This window comes from Stegastes partitus, unplaced genomic scaffold (genome assembly GCF_000690725.1).
Source record: "Stegastes partitus isolate 25-593 unplaced genomic scaffold, Stegastes_partitus-1.0.2 Scaffold131, whole genome shotgun sequence".
NCBI lineage: Eukaryota > Metazoa > Chordata > Actinopteri > Pomacentridae > Stegastes > Stegastes partitus.
Window position 1 is genome coordinate 686,928 of NW_007577862.1, and position 20,174 is coordinate 707,101.

At 39.9% G+C, this 20,174-nt stretch overlaps 2 protein-coding genes across 2 annotated transcripts in view; both read right to left on the reverse strand.

Moving 5' to 3' along the window:
• Window positions 1-289: 289 nt before the first annotated feature.
• Window positions 290-11,305, reverse strand: phf3 (PHD finger protein 3). Its single transcript, XM_008278743.1, has 16 exons — window positions 11,205-11,305; window positions 9,794-10,044; window positions 9,262-9,378; window positions 7,831-9,157; window positions 7,394-7,670; window positions 6,911-6,962; window positions 5,576-5,690; window positions 5,319-5,475; window positions 5,108-5,224; window positions 4,802-4,924; window positions 4,567-4,711; window positions 4,244-4,430; window positions 4,008-4,155; window positions 3,321-3,410; window positions 2,866-3,061; window positions 290-2,769 (listed from the first exon to the last, which is right to left on the reverse strand). The coding sequence occupies exons 2-16, from the start codon at window positions 10,026-10,028 to the stop codon at window positions 1,007-1,009; spliced, it is 5,049 nt and encodes a 1,682-aa protein (XP_008276965.1). The 5' UTR covers window positions 10,029-10,044; window positions 11,205-11,305; the 3' UTR covers window positions 290-1,006.
• Window positions 11,306-14,556: 3,251 nt separating this feature from the next.
• Window positions 14,557-20,174, reverse strand: part of LOC103355085 (isoaspartyl peptidase/L-asparaginase) — a 12,265-nt gene continuing 6,647 nt past the window's right edge. The window contains exons 2-6 of the mRNA XM_008278745.1: window positions 18,468-18,610; window positions 18,044-18,207; window positions 16,774-16,892; window positions 16,384-16,494; window positions 14,557-14,765 (exon numbers count right to left, since the gene is read on the reverse strand). Of these exons, the coding sequence (XP_008276967.1) occupies window positions 14,557-14,765; window positions 16,384-16,494; window positions 16,774-16,892; window positions 18,044-18,207; window positions 18,468-18,610 (746 nt within the window). The remainder of the gene's footprint in view (window positions 14,766-16,383; window positions 16,495-16,773; window positions 16,893-18,043; window positions 18,208-18,467; window positions 18,611-20,174) is intronic.

Consider the following 20,174-nt stretch of genomic DNA (forward strand, 5'->3'; position numbering starts at 1 on the left):
GTGTAGTGATTGACAGTATTAAGATTCCTTTTTTTAACAATTTGTTTCCATTACACTTTTTTTTTAAGATCATAGCTTTTTTTTTTCTAATTCTGACTCAGGTGCATGTAGCAAAACTAAATTGGATAAAAATAATCCTCATGAATGTGAAAAGGCAAACTTCGAAAACATCTGACATACATTCACATCTAAGTCTCACTTCTGATAACAACTTAATCGTCTAAGTTATTCAACAGTACTAGTATGTTGGTGGTTTTACCTTTAACAAAATTACAAAGAAACATGAAACTTTTTTTTATAATCAACAATAAAAAAAAAAAGGATTAGCTTTATTACGAACTGTACATAAACACACAGTGCAAAGGCACACTTCATCTCTAATGTATATTCCAAGCCAAAATGTACATACTTTCTCAATAGAAAGTAAGTATATAAAATATTTAAGCAATTAAAAAGAAATTAAATTGAAAAAAAGGACACAAATTTGCTGATTAGATCTCTGTCCTCAGTTAAATATCTTCTGTGTTACATTCAGGCCAAACATTGTACTTAAATCTTTCCAAAAAATAAAAAATGGTCCACACCTGTGTTGTAGTTACCTTTGACAGCGACAATGTTAACTGATGATTTGTGGTCAGTACAGCAGCTCAATATGAACGAGATATATACAATAAAAGGTTTAAAAAGTTGAAAATGTTCCAATATTGACTTTTTTCTTGGTCTTGAATAGAACATATCTATAATCATATTTATAATCCAACTGAAATGATATCACATCTTGGCCGTACTGTCGATACCATTAACCGGAACTTCTATAAAAGACATACAGATGCAGACTGGTATATAAAATAACAAATAACTCCACCAGCTGCCAATATAACCAAAGTGTTTTGTTTTTTTTTTACCAGCCACGTGATCCACAAGCTGAAAATCTTCCGTCCTTCTCAGAACCCTCCCCCCCAGCACTCACTGGCAGGGCTTTAACGAAAATAGAACCGCAATATAATTATGAATAACTGTCTTTTGAACTTCTCCGTCCGTTCTCATAATCAGAGTCCCGTCTGTGTCTGTGTTTATCCTTGTGACGGCTGCTGTAGTCATCACTGTGGTGCCTCTCTTTCCTCTTCTCACCGTAGCGATCGTCCGAGTGTCCGTGGTGCCTGCTCTTCTCCCTGTACTTGTCGTCGTGGCTGCGATCGTGCTTTTTCTCCCGCTCCCGGTCGTGGTGTCGGCTCTTTTTCCCGTGATGTGAGTCCCTGTGGTAGCTGTGCCTCCCGTGGTGATCTTTATCTTCGGTACTTCGCGCCTTCTCCCAGGGTTCGCTGCATCGCTCCTCTGGACGCTTCTGGTCTTTGGCCAGGGATGGGGGTCGGCCAGATGGGTCTGAGCAACTCTCGGGATACTGTGATTGAGCCCACTGCATACTATGATTCTGATCCTGGATTTGTGGGCTGGAAAAGGTGTTGCTAGGAGGGGCGACTGGGTAGTCATAGCTGCCAGGTACCTGAGGCTGTTGCTGCTGCGAGGGCAAAGGTGCTGCACTGTTGTATACTGGGAGAACTGGTGCCATTACCGAGTCGTGCTGGGACTCAGAGGCTTCCGTGTTACATGCTGCTTGAGGTCCTTGAACAGTAGGAGGACACGGCGTCTGAGTTTTGACAGCACCAGCCTGGGCCACGCCAGGTTCATCCTTTTTATCGGAAAGTGATTGAACGGCAGTTTGGTTTTGTCCTTCAGGCTTGTGCTTGGCCTGAGAAAGCTGTAAATACCCTTGGTGAAATGGTACAACTAGATCATGTCTAGTGCTGCTCAAAATGGGAACAGGTTTAGGACTTGAAGGATCTGGGAGGCTGGCTTTATCCTTTTGTAGCACCATTGTTTTGTCTTCATTCACTGTGGAATATGCTGAAGATTTTTTCAATATTCCACTTAAAGGAGGTTTTGAGCTATTTGTGTGATCTGAAGCAGCCTGGGATTTTGACTGCGACAGAGAATTCCCTTCAGTTGTTCCTTTTTCAGTTTCAGACAAAAGGCCAGCATTGCCTTTGTTTGTCGAGACAGCACTGCTAGTTTCAGTCCCTCTTGGAGCTGTTGACAAGCTTGCCAGGAATGCTTCAGTCGATACATCTGGAGGCTTATCTCTCAGTGAAACTGATGCACTATGGCTAACTACTGCAGCATCTTTTCCCGATGAGCTGCTAGCAGCAGATGTATCAGCTGGGCTGGGTAGCTCCGGTTCAGCTTTAACAGGTTTAGCTTCTTTCTTCTTAATGACAAAGCGTTCTCGGGGCGCAGCGGCTGTTGGACTTTTTGAGTTCGCAGTTGTTGCCTCTGCTTTCGGAGCAGGCTGGGTCTTCTGGGTGTCATGTGCTGTTGTAGCAGGTTTACCTCCAACATCTGGCAGAGGTGGTAATTCTCCCCCCCAGCCCACTAACACACCTGGGAGAAAGCGTAGTGGTTTTTGTGTTTCCTGATTGTTGGTCTCCTCTGGTACAGATGGTTCTTCAAAAGATTCTGCAATTGGCTCATTAACATCTTCAGTAGTGTCAAGTGGTTTGTCCTTTTCTTTTTTATGTGCTGCAGTCAAGGAAGATAGGAAGAATTTCTCATCCTCCTCCGTTGCTCTTGTTTCTTTCGCGGAAATGGTGATGGGCTTGATTTCAGGAATAATCCTTGCGGATTCGTTCATGTCCACAGGAAGAAAATCCCTTTTCGGTCTCTGGCGAATAATGAGCCCGAGGAGAAGGTTGGCACGGTTGTTTTCCAAACCTATCAAATTAGAAGATTAATTAAGTTTGACAGATCAGCAATGTTTGTGTAATTCACTGAGAAAATATTTATCCAAGGTCTAGAGTTCAGGGTTACCTGGCCCATCGAAGGGAACAAGCTGATGCGGAACTTTTTCTGTGGCGCCCAAAGGAATGAGATACATGTCCTTCACTTGTTTCAGGTTGTTGGACACCACCCCAAAACGTCTACGACTGCTGAAGTAGGCATACAGAAGGGTATAGGAGATCTCATCTTCCTCCGTCTCCGGGGCAAAGCGAATCAAGCACACCTCCTTTTGTAAAAAGAAAAGTATGTGTCAGTACAGTCTACAATTAATGTACAGAAAGTTTTGACCAGGGCTCTGCAATGCATCTTGTGACGTTAACTGTCTGGTATTCAGTTCAAGCTACGCCATCGCAAGAATAATGCCTTGCAGCTTTGTTCTTGTCCACAGGAAGAAAACCATATGTAGTTGTGGATGACTGTATTTATTAACTGAATGTTACTTAAGGCTGTTTAATTCTCAAAGAAGAAAAGCTGCCAAAACTCACTTTTGTTCCAGTTGCCCGAATCTTCTCCAAGTAGTCCCAGACTGTCTGCGGACTTATCCTCCCACCAACTTGAATGCTGTCTGGAAGGTCCTAATGGGAAGGAAGAAGAAAAAAAGACCAAACCTTATGGAGTGTTCACACTTACAAAGTAGTTGGCAGTATCAGACCTCACATGAATTTACTGTTCTGGGGGTGGGTTGTAACTTAGAATTCTCTGCTCTACTCTAATCCAACAAGAATGTTTTCATTTCCTTTTAGACAGTTTGTTCTTTGACAAACTGTGCAACAATAAAAGTTAGCATTGTTTAGACTTTTTTATTTTTTTTACCTTATGGTACTTGTTGCAGTTGTTTTAAAACCACAATGGCGCCGTAGCTCCCAAACGTGATTGACATTTTGGTCCTGTGTATGTGCTGAAAGTGTTCTCGGCATTGTTCACTGCAGCTGGCTGTTCAAAATGCGCCAGAGGATATTTGTACAAAGTTGAGCCTTTTTCAACTTTCCCTTGTGGTGAAGCTTTTTGTGCCTGTTGAGTTCAGTGGGAGGCTGCAGTGGCTGCAAATCTAGCTCTCACTCATCTACTTGAATGCGTATGTGGAAGCAGCACATTACTGCCAGTATTTACTGTCTACAATGCTTAATAACAGCTTTTCAAAATCTAAGTACATTCTTCTGTGTCCACCTTACCTCTGTCAGGTGGTCCAAAATGCCTGAGACAGGAAAAGCTTTTGTCACAAGTTTTGCCACAGAGTGCATGTGAATGAATCCTCGCCACAGGGACTTGAGGTTGGAAAGGAAAGTAGTTTCTTCATCTCTCCCAGCTGTATGATCCGATCTGTGGCAAACACGGCAGCGGTGAAGCGAGCGCGCAGAAACAAAGTTGCACACCAGAGGCAAATACAGTGTCAGAAACAACTGCTTACCTTCCTTCATAGCTTGACTGAGCATTTCGAAAGCTTTCCTCTAAAACTGTGAGGTGGAGGTCATCGTCGAGTGCAGGCGGGGTTTTGCTCTTTGTCTCTTCCGTTTTTGTCGACTGCCTCCGAACCACTGTAGTAGCAACTTTGACCACTTTAGTAGGAGCCTCCTCCACAGGTGGAGCCATACGACCTTGTGCAAGAAAATAAAACAAAAAGCAACAAGTTAGCAACTAAAGACGGTGACATACTGAAAAAAATAGTTAGCTAAAGACAGCATTTAATGATTGATACCATTTTTTTTTTTTTTTGCTCATATCAGGGCTTACCTGTGCAAATCTTGCAGTGTAGGTCAAACAGGTGAGACTTGTGTTGGCTGGTGGTGTCTTTCTCCGTCTTAGTATTCTCTGTTTTGCTCTCTGGGGTTTTGGGAGGCTCTGCTGAGACCTCTGTCACTTTGGGAGGAGGCTCAAGCTGAAAAGTGAGGAAATAAAGTAGTTCATGTAGATGTCACTGTGTTGTACTTGCTACATAAAGCAGAGTAATATTTGATCAGATACTTACTTCTACAGGCTCTGGTGCTTTGACTGGTTCCTGGCTTTCAATTTCAATTTCGCCTTTGTGTGTGATCTTGGTGATCGGTCGTCTCTCTGCCTCCCTTTGCTCTTTTTCAATCATCTCGATTGTCTGGTAAATGGGGAATTAATTACTTTTTTAGATGGTTGCTGATAGTTTTGTATTTAAAATAAAAAAACACACTTGAAAGGGCTTCATTAAAACAGCAAAATGTCAATGCTGAACTTTCATATCAGGTGAATTCATGAAATAAAATGTATAAGAAGCTGCGGCAAAGGCTTTAGCATTACTTACATGTCTGTTCTCTCTTTGTCGCCAAGCAGCCAACTCCTTCGAGGCCAGTTCCTCAGGACTCATTCGAATTAGGTTACCTGGAGAAATCTCCCCTTTGAGAACCCTCTTAAAGAGGACCTATAAATGTAAGTAAAAAATAACGCAAATGAAACTTTATATTGCAGCAACAATCTTTACATTTGGATCATGTCTGGTCTGAAATGGTACTTACATTATTTTTAGTGTCTTTGAGGTTAAACATTAAGCTTCTGTACTTGTTCTTATATTTGTTGTCAGTGTCTTTATACAAGTGAAAAAGCTCTCGCTCAGTCTTCTTGGCAACTTCAGACGCCCTCTCCACCGAGACGTTCAAATCCGACTCCTTCAACCTAAAATGCGAAAATCATCACGTTTGGTGCCCTTGTGTAACTGTTTGTAAATCTGAGTACTCGCACAAGCATTAATTACTTTAACTCGCTGAATACTTACCTCTGTATAAGGATTTCTTTCAGAGAGTCACGTACACTTCGCCTGATGGCCTCCACAGACACGGGTTTCTTTGAAGATGGAGTTTTATTTCTCGTCTCTTGTTTCAGCTGAACACCTATGAGGACAGAATGATAATATCGAGTGAGTAGGTGGAGAAAATCTGTTGTCTCAGGGACTACGAACTCTTACAGATTCAGTTGTGATGCAAAAATGTGAAGTAACTGAGGCATTGTACTGTATACACCCCCTGCTGTGTTTTGAGAAGTTGCATCTTTTGTTGCTGTGGTCATTTTTGCTGCTGATATGTTTGTTTTCTGTTTGGTAGGTCTATTTTGGATGAATATAAAAGTGTAACTAAAAAAAAAGTGCTATACAGGCATGTCCCAAAAAGATGTAGAATAACTTTAGATGTTACCTAATATCTGAAGTAGGACGATGAGAATTTTACTTTAACAATGAAAAGCATTTAAGTTGTAGATGCGGCTGTGGATGACCTTCAGCAAGCCCTGTCAGCAGTGTGAAGACGAGCTGCATAAGGCGGCAAGAAGACTCTGAAATTGAGCATTGTACCTCGATGAAGTTGGTTTTGCAAACACATTTGGTTTCCCAATATGGAAGTAAACAGCACTGACAGAGGCAACAAAAGGAAAACTCTTTGAAGCTATTTTAAGTGACCCTATTTTACAGATACACTCCCTTGTTGGTTCAGGTTTTTTTTTTTTCCTTTAAGCCCAACAGTATTTGAGACTCCCAGAATGTTCCTCCCGCTCACTCGTGTTTTGAAACTCAAATGTGAACTTTGTTGAGTTGTTGAAATATCAACAGTGAACTGGCAGGCAATTTTGGCAAGGTTATGAACAGAATGTGTGTGCCCCATTTTAAATATACACAAAAATATGGCATGTTTACCCTGTAAACAAGCTACACCAATATATACAAACAAACTGCAAAACTTATCTGTCACCAACATATGGTTCGTTCTAGTGGTCAAGTACTATAACTAGTGTCTCAGTGCTTTTAAAAGTGTAGTTCTTGTGTTTTTTTTGTTGTTGTGTAGATGCCTACGGAATAGCTTGTTTACAGTTTGGAGTGTATATGAGCTGAATTTTATCAGAAATGATAGTATAAAGGTCGAATAAAGTTTTCAACTCGCATAACAAAAAACATGTCATCACCTTTGTGTTTAAATTTAAAAATGCATATACTTGTGTTGTGATAGTCAACCTATTTTCCACGACTGTTACTACACTGAAACAACAACCCAGTGACCCCAGCCCAGCCTTGAACCCAATGTGATGGTCAAAACAAAAACAAGCTTGTTTTTTTCACAAGTACCTGTTTTATGAGCTGATTCTTTGACATCTGTGGACTGTCTTCTATCTGGATCCTAATTTAGGAGGGAAATGTAAAAAGCACATTAGTCATATTATTAATTGGGGTTAGAAATAAAAATAAATAAATACAAAAAACAACAAAAATGAAAATACATGGAAAACAAATATTGTAAACCCATGTCCAAAAGAAAAGAAAAAACAGGTTCTCGTGCGATGTGAGTTTTATGTTTGAGAAACTTTGTGTTTTTCGAATGTTTGAGTACTTCAGTGAGTGCACCATGCTAACCACATACCCTGTGCACACCTCTTGTACAGAAAAAGTAAAAACAAAGGCAACAAACCATTGTACAGTGGTAACACTGGCTATGATTAATATCAGAAGATGAATTAGCTAGGGGAAACACATGACAACATTTTCTTTACGTGTGAAAGATTTAAATTCTTTAAACATTTTATCAGAAGATTTCACAAAGACTCTGCTTACCTTCCTTACTGGTCTGACTCCTCCCGATGTGAGTATCTGGGAGGATCCTGGCCGAGGCTTTGGAGGCAGCTTATGATCTGGTACCTCAGTCTTTGCTTGAACTTCTGGCTTGGCTGCAATCGGAGGCTCAGGCTCCACCTTTTTGCTTTCCTCCTCACAGCATTTCAAGCAGACATACATCTGGTCCTCCTCTTCCATTTCACGTACTTTCGTCAGGTCGAGACCAACGCAGTCGCCATGGAACCAGTCGTCACAGCGACCACAGCCTACCATAAACCTAAACAAAGTACGGATGTTGTAAAAGGTGTGTTTGCAAATGACTCTGGGCATAGACGGAAACAGCATGACATCAATTTACATACATATTGTTTTGTTTAGTCAAACATGCTCAGTGATTGAACTGTCATTACATGTGTGTATATTTAGGGAAAACTTACATGTTATTGTGGTGTTTTTTGCACAGGCCACAACAGTTGTTTCCATCCCATGCAGTCTCAGTATTAGCAGGTTGCTCCTCAGCAGTTTCCTTCTTCACAACAGGAGCGTTATCTGGAATGAACAGCTGCGGCTCATCCACGGAAACGCTCCGAGCATTTTTGCTTTTCTGTCTTTGAAGAATCTTTTCCAGCTTTCTCAGTTTGGACTTTTCCTGCCCTCCTTCTTCAGGTGTCTTTAAAGAATTGCTTGGATGACTGTGCGCCGGCTGAGCGGTCTCAACTTTGGAGCTGTTGTGGGGATTTGTTTGTTTGGTTGGTCCCTGCTGATCACCAGCACGATTACCAGATGATGTGTTCTTCTTCATTACAGGATTAGGTGTGCTTGGTGATTTTGGCTTTACTTTATTATCTCCTGTACCCTGTACCTTTTGCACCTTAGTAGCAGGCTCACTTTGGGTATTTTCTGCCGGCCGTTTCAAAAGTGCAATGTCTTGCTTTTCCTTCTGAGATTTCACTTTGTGCAGGTCTCCTCTTTGGATGGTTTTGGGTGGCATGTTTTGGGATACTTTATGCTCCTTAACTGTGTTAGTCGCTTTACATGAAACCAAATCCTTATTTTTGTTTGGTGTCGGTCCTTGTTTAGACTTGAGCAATGTTTTGGCTACAGTTGGTTGCTTTTCCTTATCATCAGTCTTATCAATATCAGTAGTTGTGTTAGTCTCATTGCTCTGCGGCTGTTTGATATCATCTTTTCCTTTACTGTCTGGCTTTTGCTTTCCAGGAACACTTTGATTGTCAAGTTTCGTCTCTTGCGTGCTGGCGCTCTCTATTAATGTCCCATTGGAGTTCTGCACGTCATTAGGATTCACATACGGGCCCAGCCCAAGAGCTGCATCATCGGTAGAGTTCTTCTCAGCTACAGCCACCTCTGCCACATTCTCTGTGGTGGGATTCTGTACGTTGACAGTATCATCTGGCAAAATGGCAAAACCAATGTCCCCGCCATAAGCAAAACCATCGCCAAAGCACGCAGACTGGCCGGCATCAACAGTTTGCGTGTAAGAGGGTCCTGGAAGTAACTCAATCCGAAATCCTCCGATTGTGACCGTCAGTCGCTTCAGTACAACACTAGGATTTAGCCATAATCCACTATCAAGATCATTAATATTAATACGCCCTCCCAGAGTTAATTCTTTCTTCAGCTGTGTACCTTTAACTCCTTTCTCAATTAGAAATGACTTGCGTAGCCTGTTTGCGGGTTTCCTTCGTGGTCGTCCTCGGAACATGGTGTTGGTGGGCTTGATAGGCTGTTTGTCACCACTAAACTCTGTTTTTACAAGCAGAAACGAAACATGAACAAATCTGTAACACCATCCCTAATGAAAAAATACCTTCTGATGGAAATAGAAAGACAAATTAGCACTCCCTTACCACTCTCTAAATTGCGAGGATGTTTCTTCTGCCTGCCAGTGAGCTGCTTCCCTTGTGTGGCCTCTGCAACTGTCAAATCATTTGTGAGGCCTGTGGATGCTGAACCACTATCAAGACCTGCAAAAGCCAAAATAGACACATGTAGTCTCCCTTTCTGTCAATATGAGGGGCAAATAATCTACTACAGAGTCTTTTGAAGCACTTTAACGAAATTCAAACTCACTATTAAAACTCACTAAGTAAATGTGACATCTGATTTTGCTAACACTGACAAACTATTTGCATAGAAACACCTGCTGATAGTGGATTTTACCTGCATCTCTTAATATAAGGAGGCCTGCCAAAGTTTTTAGTTTAACGAAACACCTAAAAATTGGAATTACATTTTAACAGGGTGAAACTAGCAGAGAAAAAAAGTCACTGTTGATAAATAAATGATCTTAGCAAGCTGTTAATGTATATTTGAAACACCCTTTAACTCAGAGTTTGCAGGACGAGCATTTGTGCTCCACTATTTTGTCTGTGGACATACTTGCCGAGCCAGCGATCTGAAAAGCAGGGTCTTCATTGTCCAGCAGATTGAACTGAGAGCTTGCACATCCAAACATTGGATCTTTGTCACTGAGCATATTCTTCAGTGAATCTTCCAGTCTTAGTCCTGTCCCAAACTCATTACTGGCTTCACATTCCAAATTCTGGCCTATTATCAGGGACTCATCCAACTGGTCACTGGGTATTAGATGGTTAAAGGTGTCCACAATATCCATGAATGCTGCTGCCTTCCTGCATCAAAACAACACAGACAGAATGCAGGAATAGCAGACATTAAATAACCCATTTTAATCAAGTAGAGCTGTGAATAATACTGCTTTAAGACCACCATCACAGAAGCACAAAATGTATATTGAACTAGGCTCAGTGGAGCATTAATCTAAGCTGAGCAGTGAGGATCTTATAGTCAGTGGCTTCAGAGTCTAAAGCAAACTAGATATAAATACTAACAAGCATGATAACAAGATTACAGTACTTGTGTAGTGTCTACTGTGGAAGATTGCTCCATTAGATCCATTACTGTACATTGGGGAGATGCTGCAGCTGCTGAACAGAGTGACAGAAAGCTTAAAACTTCAGTCAGCTGCTTTGCTCTCCTGCTACGTTAAGCCAACGTCGCTAGCATCTTGGACATTTCCGTGGGTTTTTCGCGTTTAAAGAGCCGAAATCACACACTGCCAGTAAGTTCAAGGCGTATTTATGTAACTGCAAGGAAACCACTCCAATGGCCAGTTTTGAGAATTTGTTTTCAAGTGGTAAACTAATAGAAAATGACCCGCAAGTTAATGTTTTTAAAGCTGCTACGAATGCACAACCTCGAGCAGGCCAGAAGTAGATAGCATGCAAATCAAAAAATAAAAAATAAAATGTACAGTCTATTATCAGACTGGTGCACGTCTCTAGAAGGGTTTATTTAACCTCAATTGATAAAACTTAATTACCATATGGAACACCACGTTTCAGGTTTTACCAATGAGGTGCCTGCTGGTTAGCATGCTAACGCCACAAGACGGCTAACAACAATCCGTTGCAGGACGCAATAATGCTAACGGTAGCTAACGGTAACTTCTAGAGGAAGTTGCCAACCATGGTATTCTAGGTTTTGAACTATATCTCTGTTCTTATTTATAGCATTTGCATCACTAAAGGTCGGTGCCAGAAAATGTAAAACAAGCTGTGCATAACGTGTAAATATTTAGTTACACAGCTCGATGCCAAATATGCAAGACGGGCTAGCTAGGTCGCTTTAGCATAGGCCTAGATACCAAGTTTGTTTGTAGTCCGAGTGTTGCTAGCGGACATTACGTGAACACACCCACATGCATCTGTTGCAACGCCTGCAGCAGGTAAATATTCAGAAATATTTATTGCACTACACGGAGAAGCCTCACCTCTCTCTCGCTGCGATGCCGTTGCCAACTCGTGTAAGGTTACATGCTAGCACAGCTGCTCCCAGTAACTTCCTCGAACTCAGCCGTCATTCGTCCCGCTGCTGCAAACTGCTGACAGGCGGTGCGACTGGTCACGTGGTTTGTGTTTACAGGAACACAGCAGCTGATGGCAGCCAGCAGAGACAACGGTGTGTATCAGGGAGCTGTGTAAAGGGTTAAAAATAAAAATAAATGAAGTAAAAGTCCAATGAAATAAATAAGTTGATCCTTGTGAAATGAAAGCTGTTAAATTGTTACTTTTAATTATGAAATATTCATACATGTATTGACTTTTTTTCCCTTTTTTTCTTCTTTTTTTTAAGGATTTATTTCATACTTTATCTATGTCAAAGGAACATTTGTTTGTTTATATGTTGATCTGTATGCTTTGCAGTTTATAATTCACACTCGTTAAATGTCTTGAAGAGCAAACCTGTAAAACAAATTCAATGCTACTACTAATAAAAAATAATAATAGTAGTAGTACTAATAATAACAGTAATAGTAAGAATAATAATTAATTACATATTCATTACAAATGCAAAGTCCCTCACTCACCACTGCATTCTTTATGATCTGGTAGGTTGGACATCACTGACTATTCACAGGCAGCAGCACTGGTACACTTTCATTTATAAAGCAATATTGGGCAAACTTCCAGCCTACCTTTGTAACCTTCTCTCTGTCAGCTCTGTTAGTTACCAGCTACGCTCCTCCAAGTGATTGCTTTTCAACGTACCCCGGGTTTTAACTGATTTGGGGAAAACTGTGTTTTCCTACTGTGCCCCATGGGCTTGGAATAATCTGCAGAAAGATCTTAGATTATAAACACTCATATCAATTCATAAATTTAAGGGCATCATAAAGAATGTGGTGACTGAGACATGTGATTGTTTTTCTTGAGAGGTCCATTATGTTTTAATAGTTGTTGTTTTATTTGTATTTGTTGCATCTTAATATGTTGTGATTGGCTGCTACCTTGGCCAGGTCTCTCTTGTAAAAGAGATTTTGACTCTCAATGAGATTTCCTGGTTAAATAAAGGTTAAAAAAATAATAATAATGACAATCTTTATTTATCGAGTCCTTTTCAAAAATGCAAACTACAGACAAGTCATAAAATCAAAAGAATTTGAAAGACACGTAACTCCACAACGTGGTGGATAAAAACCAACACCGTGTTAGAGTGGGTAAACAATAATATTGTAAGAAATAAAAATGCTCCAGTAAAATAATGTTTTAGGAACTTTAAACAGACATTAAAGAGGTCACTGACTCAGCCAATCTCATTTTGGGACCCTGACTGCAAACGCTCTGTTCCCTTTAGTTTTCAGCCCGGCCCGGGAACAAACAAAAGACCTCTGCCTCAGGATGTCAAAGTGCATACGGGTACACATGTTAGTAAAAGGTCAGAAATAATACTGAGGTCATGAAAGGCCTTAAAAGTAATCAGTTTATTCTCAGTCTATTCTCAAACTCACAGGGAGCCCTGCAGAGAGGACGGGTGTCCTGGTGCTCCTTGGTTCTGGTTAAAAGCCAGGCAGCTGGGTTCTGTTCAGTCTGGAGTCGATGAACAGCTTTCTTGTTTAGGCAGGTAAAAAGGCTGTTGCAGTAGTCGAGCATGATGGAAACCAAAAGTATGAAATGGACTGCTTTTTTAAAAATTTAAGCTAGATTGTATATTTGAAATATTTTTACGATGACAATAACATACTCAATGTGCATTTTATATTCCCAACACAATTTCATGTGCAATGCTATTTTGCTATTTCAGTATCATTGCCAGTAGTACTTCTTTTCATTCTATTTCTTCATTAAGTGCATTGTAGTAATTGCTTTTCTATTAACTGCTGCACTGATTCTTAAATTATTGATTTTTTTTTCTCAGCAAAGGAATTTCCTTTAGGAATATTAACGTTTTATTTGATCTTATCTTACAGAAAAGAAGAATTAGAAGATGTGAAAAAAGGTGGAGGTGAAAAATACCAGTTTATTTCCTTATAAAACAAGTGACATGGGGACATTTCTGACTTTGTCTGGAGTGAAAAAAAAACTTGAAAAACAGATTGTAGCCTTCGTCCATTGTGTAAAATATTCTGCATGCAGGATTCATTACATACACGGGATGTTTTCAAAATGTTTAAAACAACAAAGTCTGCAAATATGTATCCGATCAAGGCGATAATTCCAGTCAGAGCTATTATTTAGTTATTCTAAAAACATCAACCCTGTATTTTTCCCCCATTTTGTTTCCAGTTTTTACATGAAATGGTACCACGTAAAGCAGGTTTTCAAATCAGCCCTTAGATCTGCCACAGTGGGAGCAAATATCCATACTACCTTATTGTAATTCTGAGGTTTGTATACAATGAGTGTCTCTGGTTAAGCTTCTATTGTTTCAGAGAATGAGGCGAGGCCAACAATACTGCTGGCAAAATGAAGTGGAGGCTCATGAATACGGCCATTGTTATGTTAACAACCCCCTAACAGTCCATTTTAGCAGAGCTTTTCTAAGAGCACTGAAAATCAAACATCCTTGGACAACAGTAAACGACCATTGCCGGTGTTAGAAAAGGTCAGATATGTTTTGCATACGGTATTTTCAGCAATTAAATAGTTCAACTCCAAGTGCTCTTTTTACCCACTGCCAAAAACTGTGACCATGACTTTTCTCTCCTATGCAGCAGGTGATTGTTGTCTGCTAAGATTGCAGAACTGAAAACCAACAGTTCTTGGACCAGCGTTGAAAAGCACTGACAAAGCAAGGTATTTAAATCAATGACTGTGAATGTTGGTGTAAACTGTCAGATGATCAGGTTGGGAGAAACAACACATTTACACACATACAACTTCTATTACTTTCATCCATTAGTTATGATTCCCTGTAATTCTATTGTCCACATTCTGAACAAACATAAGCTACCCGTGATACAGTCGTTCAAGTATGAGACGTCGAGAGCCTTCACATTTTACAGTTCTTTAGAGAAAAGGGAAACAAGAAACTAAATCAGACATCCTATATTTGCAGATGTTATATATGTTCCAGGACTCAGTGGATAAGAAAATATATTCATATGTGTGGACTAGCATCTGAGATCTCTTATCTCACTGTAATTATCAAAAATTTCTACAATTTATGTTTAACTTTATACAGTGCACAGCTCTGACATGACAAACAATACAGAACAAAACACCAGTCATTTAAGGTGGCTACAGTCCAAATCATAGTGAAGTATTATAAACATACTTGAAGTACAGTTCCATGTCACAGTGTTCAGTGTGGTGATTGATAGGAGAAATAAACTGTCCAAACTATTACTGAGCTATCTTTTCTTGTAGCTTTTCATTTGGTTCTAATCCATACCAAAGCACATCGTGCTCCACAGCAGCCCAAGCCATCCGCTCTGTGGTGAATGTGGCAGCCCACTCCCTCGATGGAGACACAACAATTGCACCTCCTGCACCTTGGACACGATCACCCATGTGCTGCAGGGACAACCGGGAGGCATCTGCCACGGATTTACCTGTGAAAGGAAGAAGAAATGAAAAAAATCAATCTATTTTCTATTCACCACTTTAACCTGTGAGGGGTCGCCAGTCCATCACAGGGCCAACAACCGTGCACGCTCACATGGCCAATTTAGAATCACCTAAATTGAATAACCTTCAAACTGAGCCAGAGCACCTGGTGAAAACCCACACAGGCACAATAATAACATGCAAACTCCACACAGAGAGGGCCCAGCCACGATTTGAAATCTCAGTGTGAAGCAACAGTAGTCGCAATTGCACCACTGTACTGCATCATTTAGGATATCAACATGTGGTCATGTCATTTTATGATAAATAGAACAACAAATTCTCATTTACCTAGAGAGCCCTCAGTAGAGGGACATAGGTGCCCAACGTATACATGTTTACCTGATTCTGTGTTTTATTGTGCACCTACTTGAGGATGAACTTGCCTTGATTTTGCCTTTAAATGATACATAATGTAACAAGGGCTTAGTCTGTCACGTAACACAGATATTTTGCACGGAGGGGAAGTGTTTTGCTGTAATTTATGTCTACGGCAAAGCACCTAAGATTTATGACCTTGAGTTTGACCTTGATATTTATCCAAAGTCAAATGTCACATCACCAATATGGGTTCCTATCTGATTGGAATAAAAAAACATGTTTATCTTACACCTTTTCCAAGTTATAATGGATTTAAAATTTGTGATGATTTCCGATCTTCAGTGTGACCTTGACCTTTGTCTTAAGGTCATATGTTACATGACCAGTTTCTAGGCCTCGAATGTCTTCCTAAGTTAGTGTACTAAACTTCTGTGTTTTTGTGCATTTTCAGTCATACAGAGCTGTTTTTAGGAACCTTTGACCTCTGCAGCGGTCACCAATGCATGTATTAACCCCAAAATCTGATCACACTGTGAAGGGACCATACCGAGGTCTTATATAAAGTTTCAGGTTCAAACTTCTCTCCTGTAAAGAGCTAGAATGTTAACAGACAAAAAAGAAAAAAAAAAAAAACATGCATGCACAAAAACACACGGATACGATTACTCTATAGTTGCCCATCGATGGGAAACTATAATAAATGAAGCCAAAGTTAAAATCCAAATATGATTAAACCACAGCTGACACAAACTGACAACATCTGTATTCACTTTGTATTGCCAGTCAGACATAAATAAATAACGACACTGACAGCGTATAGTGCAAACCTGCGATTACTCGAAACTATATCAAACTTGAGAGACATTCACACAAGTCAGATCTTATTCATTCATTCATTCATTCATTCATTCATTCATTCATTCATATCATTGTTATTGTTATTATCAATAGAATATTGACATCAAATACTAAGATGAGGTAAAGTCTGATCTATGTGGCTTCTCTTTATTTGCACTACTTTAAATGTTACCACACCTACCTCAGTTAGCCTGCTTTGCACACATATTGTAAATAGTGCTATTTATCGCTTACTCTTATTTCATTGTTATAGATTATTTCCTTATTTCTTATACAGAGAACTAAGAGTCACCGGAGTCAGATTCCTTGTTTGCGTGCACAAACCTGGTGAATAAAGCTGATACTGATTCCTAATGTAAAGTGTTTAACAGTGTGATACCTTACCTTGTTCAACATGAGACAGAATGAGTCTGGCCAGTGTCACTTTAAGAATAGATTCTCCATGACCGGTACAAGACACTGCACCACTAGAGTTGTCAGCGTATCCTCCAGAGCCTTATTTGCATGAGTGAAGATGAAAAAACAAACAAAATATGAATGAATATGCTCAATTTCACACATTAGTGTGTATTAAAATACTATTAGAAGCTAAACTCACCCAAAATTAAATAAAAAACAAAAAGGATGAGAGGGTAATTGAAATCATAAACTCTATATTAAACTGTTGTGATGCTGATGATGAGTTTTGATTACTCAAGTTTTAATTGTAGATTATAGTGTTGTTGACAGTGTAAAAAGAGCTGTTTTGAAAAGTGTAATTAAATGAAGTCACACCAATGATCGGAGAGTCTCCTACTCTGCCAACCATTTTATTTCGGATCCCTCCAGTTGATGTTGCACATGCAACATTACCAGCACTGTCCACAGCAACGGCTCCAACAGTGTCATGGGCCCTGGGACGAGAAAAGGGTACATTAAAAAAATAAAATAAAAAAGTGTATATCTACTATGTTAGAGCTGTGTATTTAGTGTCTAAAGCTGCACAAAAGTCAAAAGATACAGACAGAAAGGATCTAAGACTGCAATGCAAAGATTGTTTTTGTCAGAGTAGGTTGAAGCATTACATTGCTACAGTAGCTGACAAACTCTTCTGGACGCCCATCGCTCAGTATAGCAGCGTGATAGAGCAGTTCCTCAGATATGCCCTGGATAACTACAGACGGAGCTCATTTACAACAAACGTGCTATTACACTGGGTTATATGCAGCGTTTTTTTTTTTTTTTTCATATTAAGAAATCTTTTAACAAGCAGTCACCACATTTAATGAAACAATAACCATCAAAATGTCATGGTAGTCCAATATAAAACAGAATCAAATATGTGTGGATGGTAGAGTAAGTGGGCTCCAGGGTTTATATTAATTCTATTTCAGGATATTGTCACAACAGGCTAGTTGGGCTGAAAAGACCCCAGAGATTCATGACAGAGCTATAGTCCAGGCACAGTGGTTGCAAATTGATCTGAAGATTATACTGATCAAGTGTGCTTGGTTGTGTGTCTCCCTGTGTTTCCCTGTGATGGACTGGCGACCTGTCCAGGATGTACCCTGCCTTCACGCTAAGTCAGCTTGGATAGGCTCCAGCCACCACCCTGCAGAGGATAAACCTACACAGATAATGGCTGGATCATACTGATCAACTTTAAGGCACTTCACGGCTTGGCTCTGAGCTATATTGCCGAGTTGCTACAGCCCTATATGCCACAGTGCAGCCTCACATCCTCAGGCAGGACTCTATTGGGTGTTCCTCAGACTGGGCTCAAGACTAAAGATAACCACGCTTCTTCAATATGGCCTCTCAACTCTGGAAATCCCCACCTGAAGATCTGAAACTAGCATGATCACTCACATCTTTTAATTCACCTATGATTTTGTTGAGCTTTTTTCTTGAACCTTTAATGGCATAGTTTAATTTAGTTTATTGTGTTGAATTGTTTATCTGAATTTCCCTATTCAAAGCACTTTGTTCAAGTGATTTTGAAAAGTGAAATAAAGTTATCATTATTGTTCCGATTAAAGTAAATAAAAACACTGACGATACATGCCATTGAGAGTTGAAATCCTCCATTACTCCCGTAACATAGGTCTTCTGCTTCTCCCATTCTTTCCTCTCGTACTCAGTCACAAGTGTATCAGTGGGAACTGTGGTTATACCGATGCTCTCTGCAAACAGGTTTGCACCTCTGCCTGTCAACATGACGTGGGAAGTCTGAGGTTGTCCATGGTAGCAAACATGTAAAAAAAAAAATTAAAACAGAGTAATACATCTCATAGCACAGTATGCTATTCATGTAAGAATTCAACCTGACTTTCTTCCTTCAATTCATTGTTTTGAATGTTAACTGGACATAATTGGTGCGTATACCATTACATTATAAAAAAGACCTAAATCAGAAATCAAATCAGTGTTTTTAACCCTCAGTAATCTATTGTTGTTGTATTTATTTTTGAGAAAGATTTTAAAAAGACCTTCTCCATCACTGCTCGTGCCAGTGACACAGGGTGGGCGATGTTCTGTACTGAAGACACAGCACCACAGGCAAGCGTCCTTCCATCCATGATGATGGCATCCAGCTCCACCTCTCCATCAGTGTTCAATGCTGCTCCGTGTCCTACAGAGGACGACATGTTGGACATTTTATTTTGCCTGCTACATCTTCATAAGTCCACAAGGTGGGAGCAGAGCAGTACAAAAGAAGCAGCAGAGCTCAGTGGTGCAACACTGATGTACAGCTTCTCTGTACTTGAACCTCTTAGCTTAGCACATAAAAAGCATATTAGTGTGAATATAAATTAAAGTGTGGGTATGGGTACTTTAATAGCATACGGTTATGTTAATGTAGCTTCATTTTTTTTATACAAAAGAATTAAAAAGATTTAGATCTAGATTAAGTTCAGTGATCTCTGCTCACACTATGGTATTATTTAAAAGACTCTGGATGCAGGTTCACATATATTTAGTTTTAGGCTTAACTTTTACATAAGATTAGGACATGCAGGCTTTGTTGGGACAAATGTATATACAATAGTTGTTGCCTGAGTAAGTCCTGGAATGACACAAAGACTTTTAAAGCACAGAAAAGCATTAATTCAACAACCAGTGAAGTGTTGTTTCGTACGGCATGTAAAAGTCTTCCTTCTGTTGGGCTATGACATGTTTGACTGTTCATGTTAGCTTTCACTTTTTGAAAGTGCGCTCCTGTTCATTTATCCTGCGGTACTACTGTCTGCTTAGTAAAGGATTAAGATAATTTGTCAGGGCAAAGGTAATGGATGCTATTAAGGGATTGAACACAGTTTAGGCAGTGCAGATTAGTTTGCAGACATAATCTAAAATGCAGATTAGATTTTGGTGCAGACTGGATCTGGAATTAATGTCAGATTATGAAGATGAGTCTCATCATAGGTCAGACTCAGCAACATAACCACAGCAGATGAGCATCATTCAGGTTCTTTGAAGATGAATACCAGCATCACCACCAGCAGATGGAGACAGTGTGCCACCTTAAATAATAAAAAGAAAAGGCTGGTGGTGTTTTGGTGCCGTGTGGACAAGTGACAGGATTTGTTGAGGCTTCACTGATTTATTAGGGTGAACCAAAGGGTGGTTGGCTCTTAAAAAATGTTGGAACTGTGCGGAAAATCAGTGCACATGTAGTAATGGATAAAAGCCAAAGGGTGTGGCTTAGATAACCTCAGTGGGTAGATATCATATTACAGATCCTAAGTGTTGCCAAACGTTACAAAGGATCAACACCCAAATAGATAAATGAAAATGACATTTTAATGAAGTATTGGTAAATGAAACAAGATGGCATAGATGTGTTCTGAAGGTTCTATATTATGCCCATTTTTAGCAAGTTTCACATGTTCCCAGAATGTGTCTTTCAGTTTTCTTTAGCTGAAATTACTGCAAAGACAGGTCATTTTACAATGACACCTGATGTCAGTCATGCTTCAAATGGGCTTTTTCAGTTTACACTTTAAATGCAGAGCTGCTGCTGTCCACACCCCCTTCAGAAGAAGACTCTCTCTGCATCTGTGATTGACAGTCCAGAAAAAATAAAAACAGCTGACCACACAGCAAGTGTGAAAGTTTGGGACCAGGACTTTTTATCACTTTTAACTTCCTGCCTGAGTGATCATATTATATGGAAATATCGCCAAATCCACATC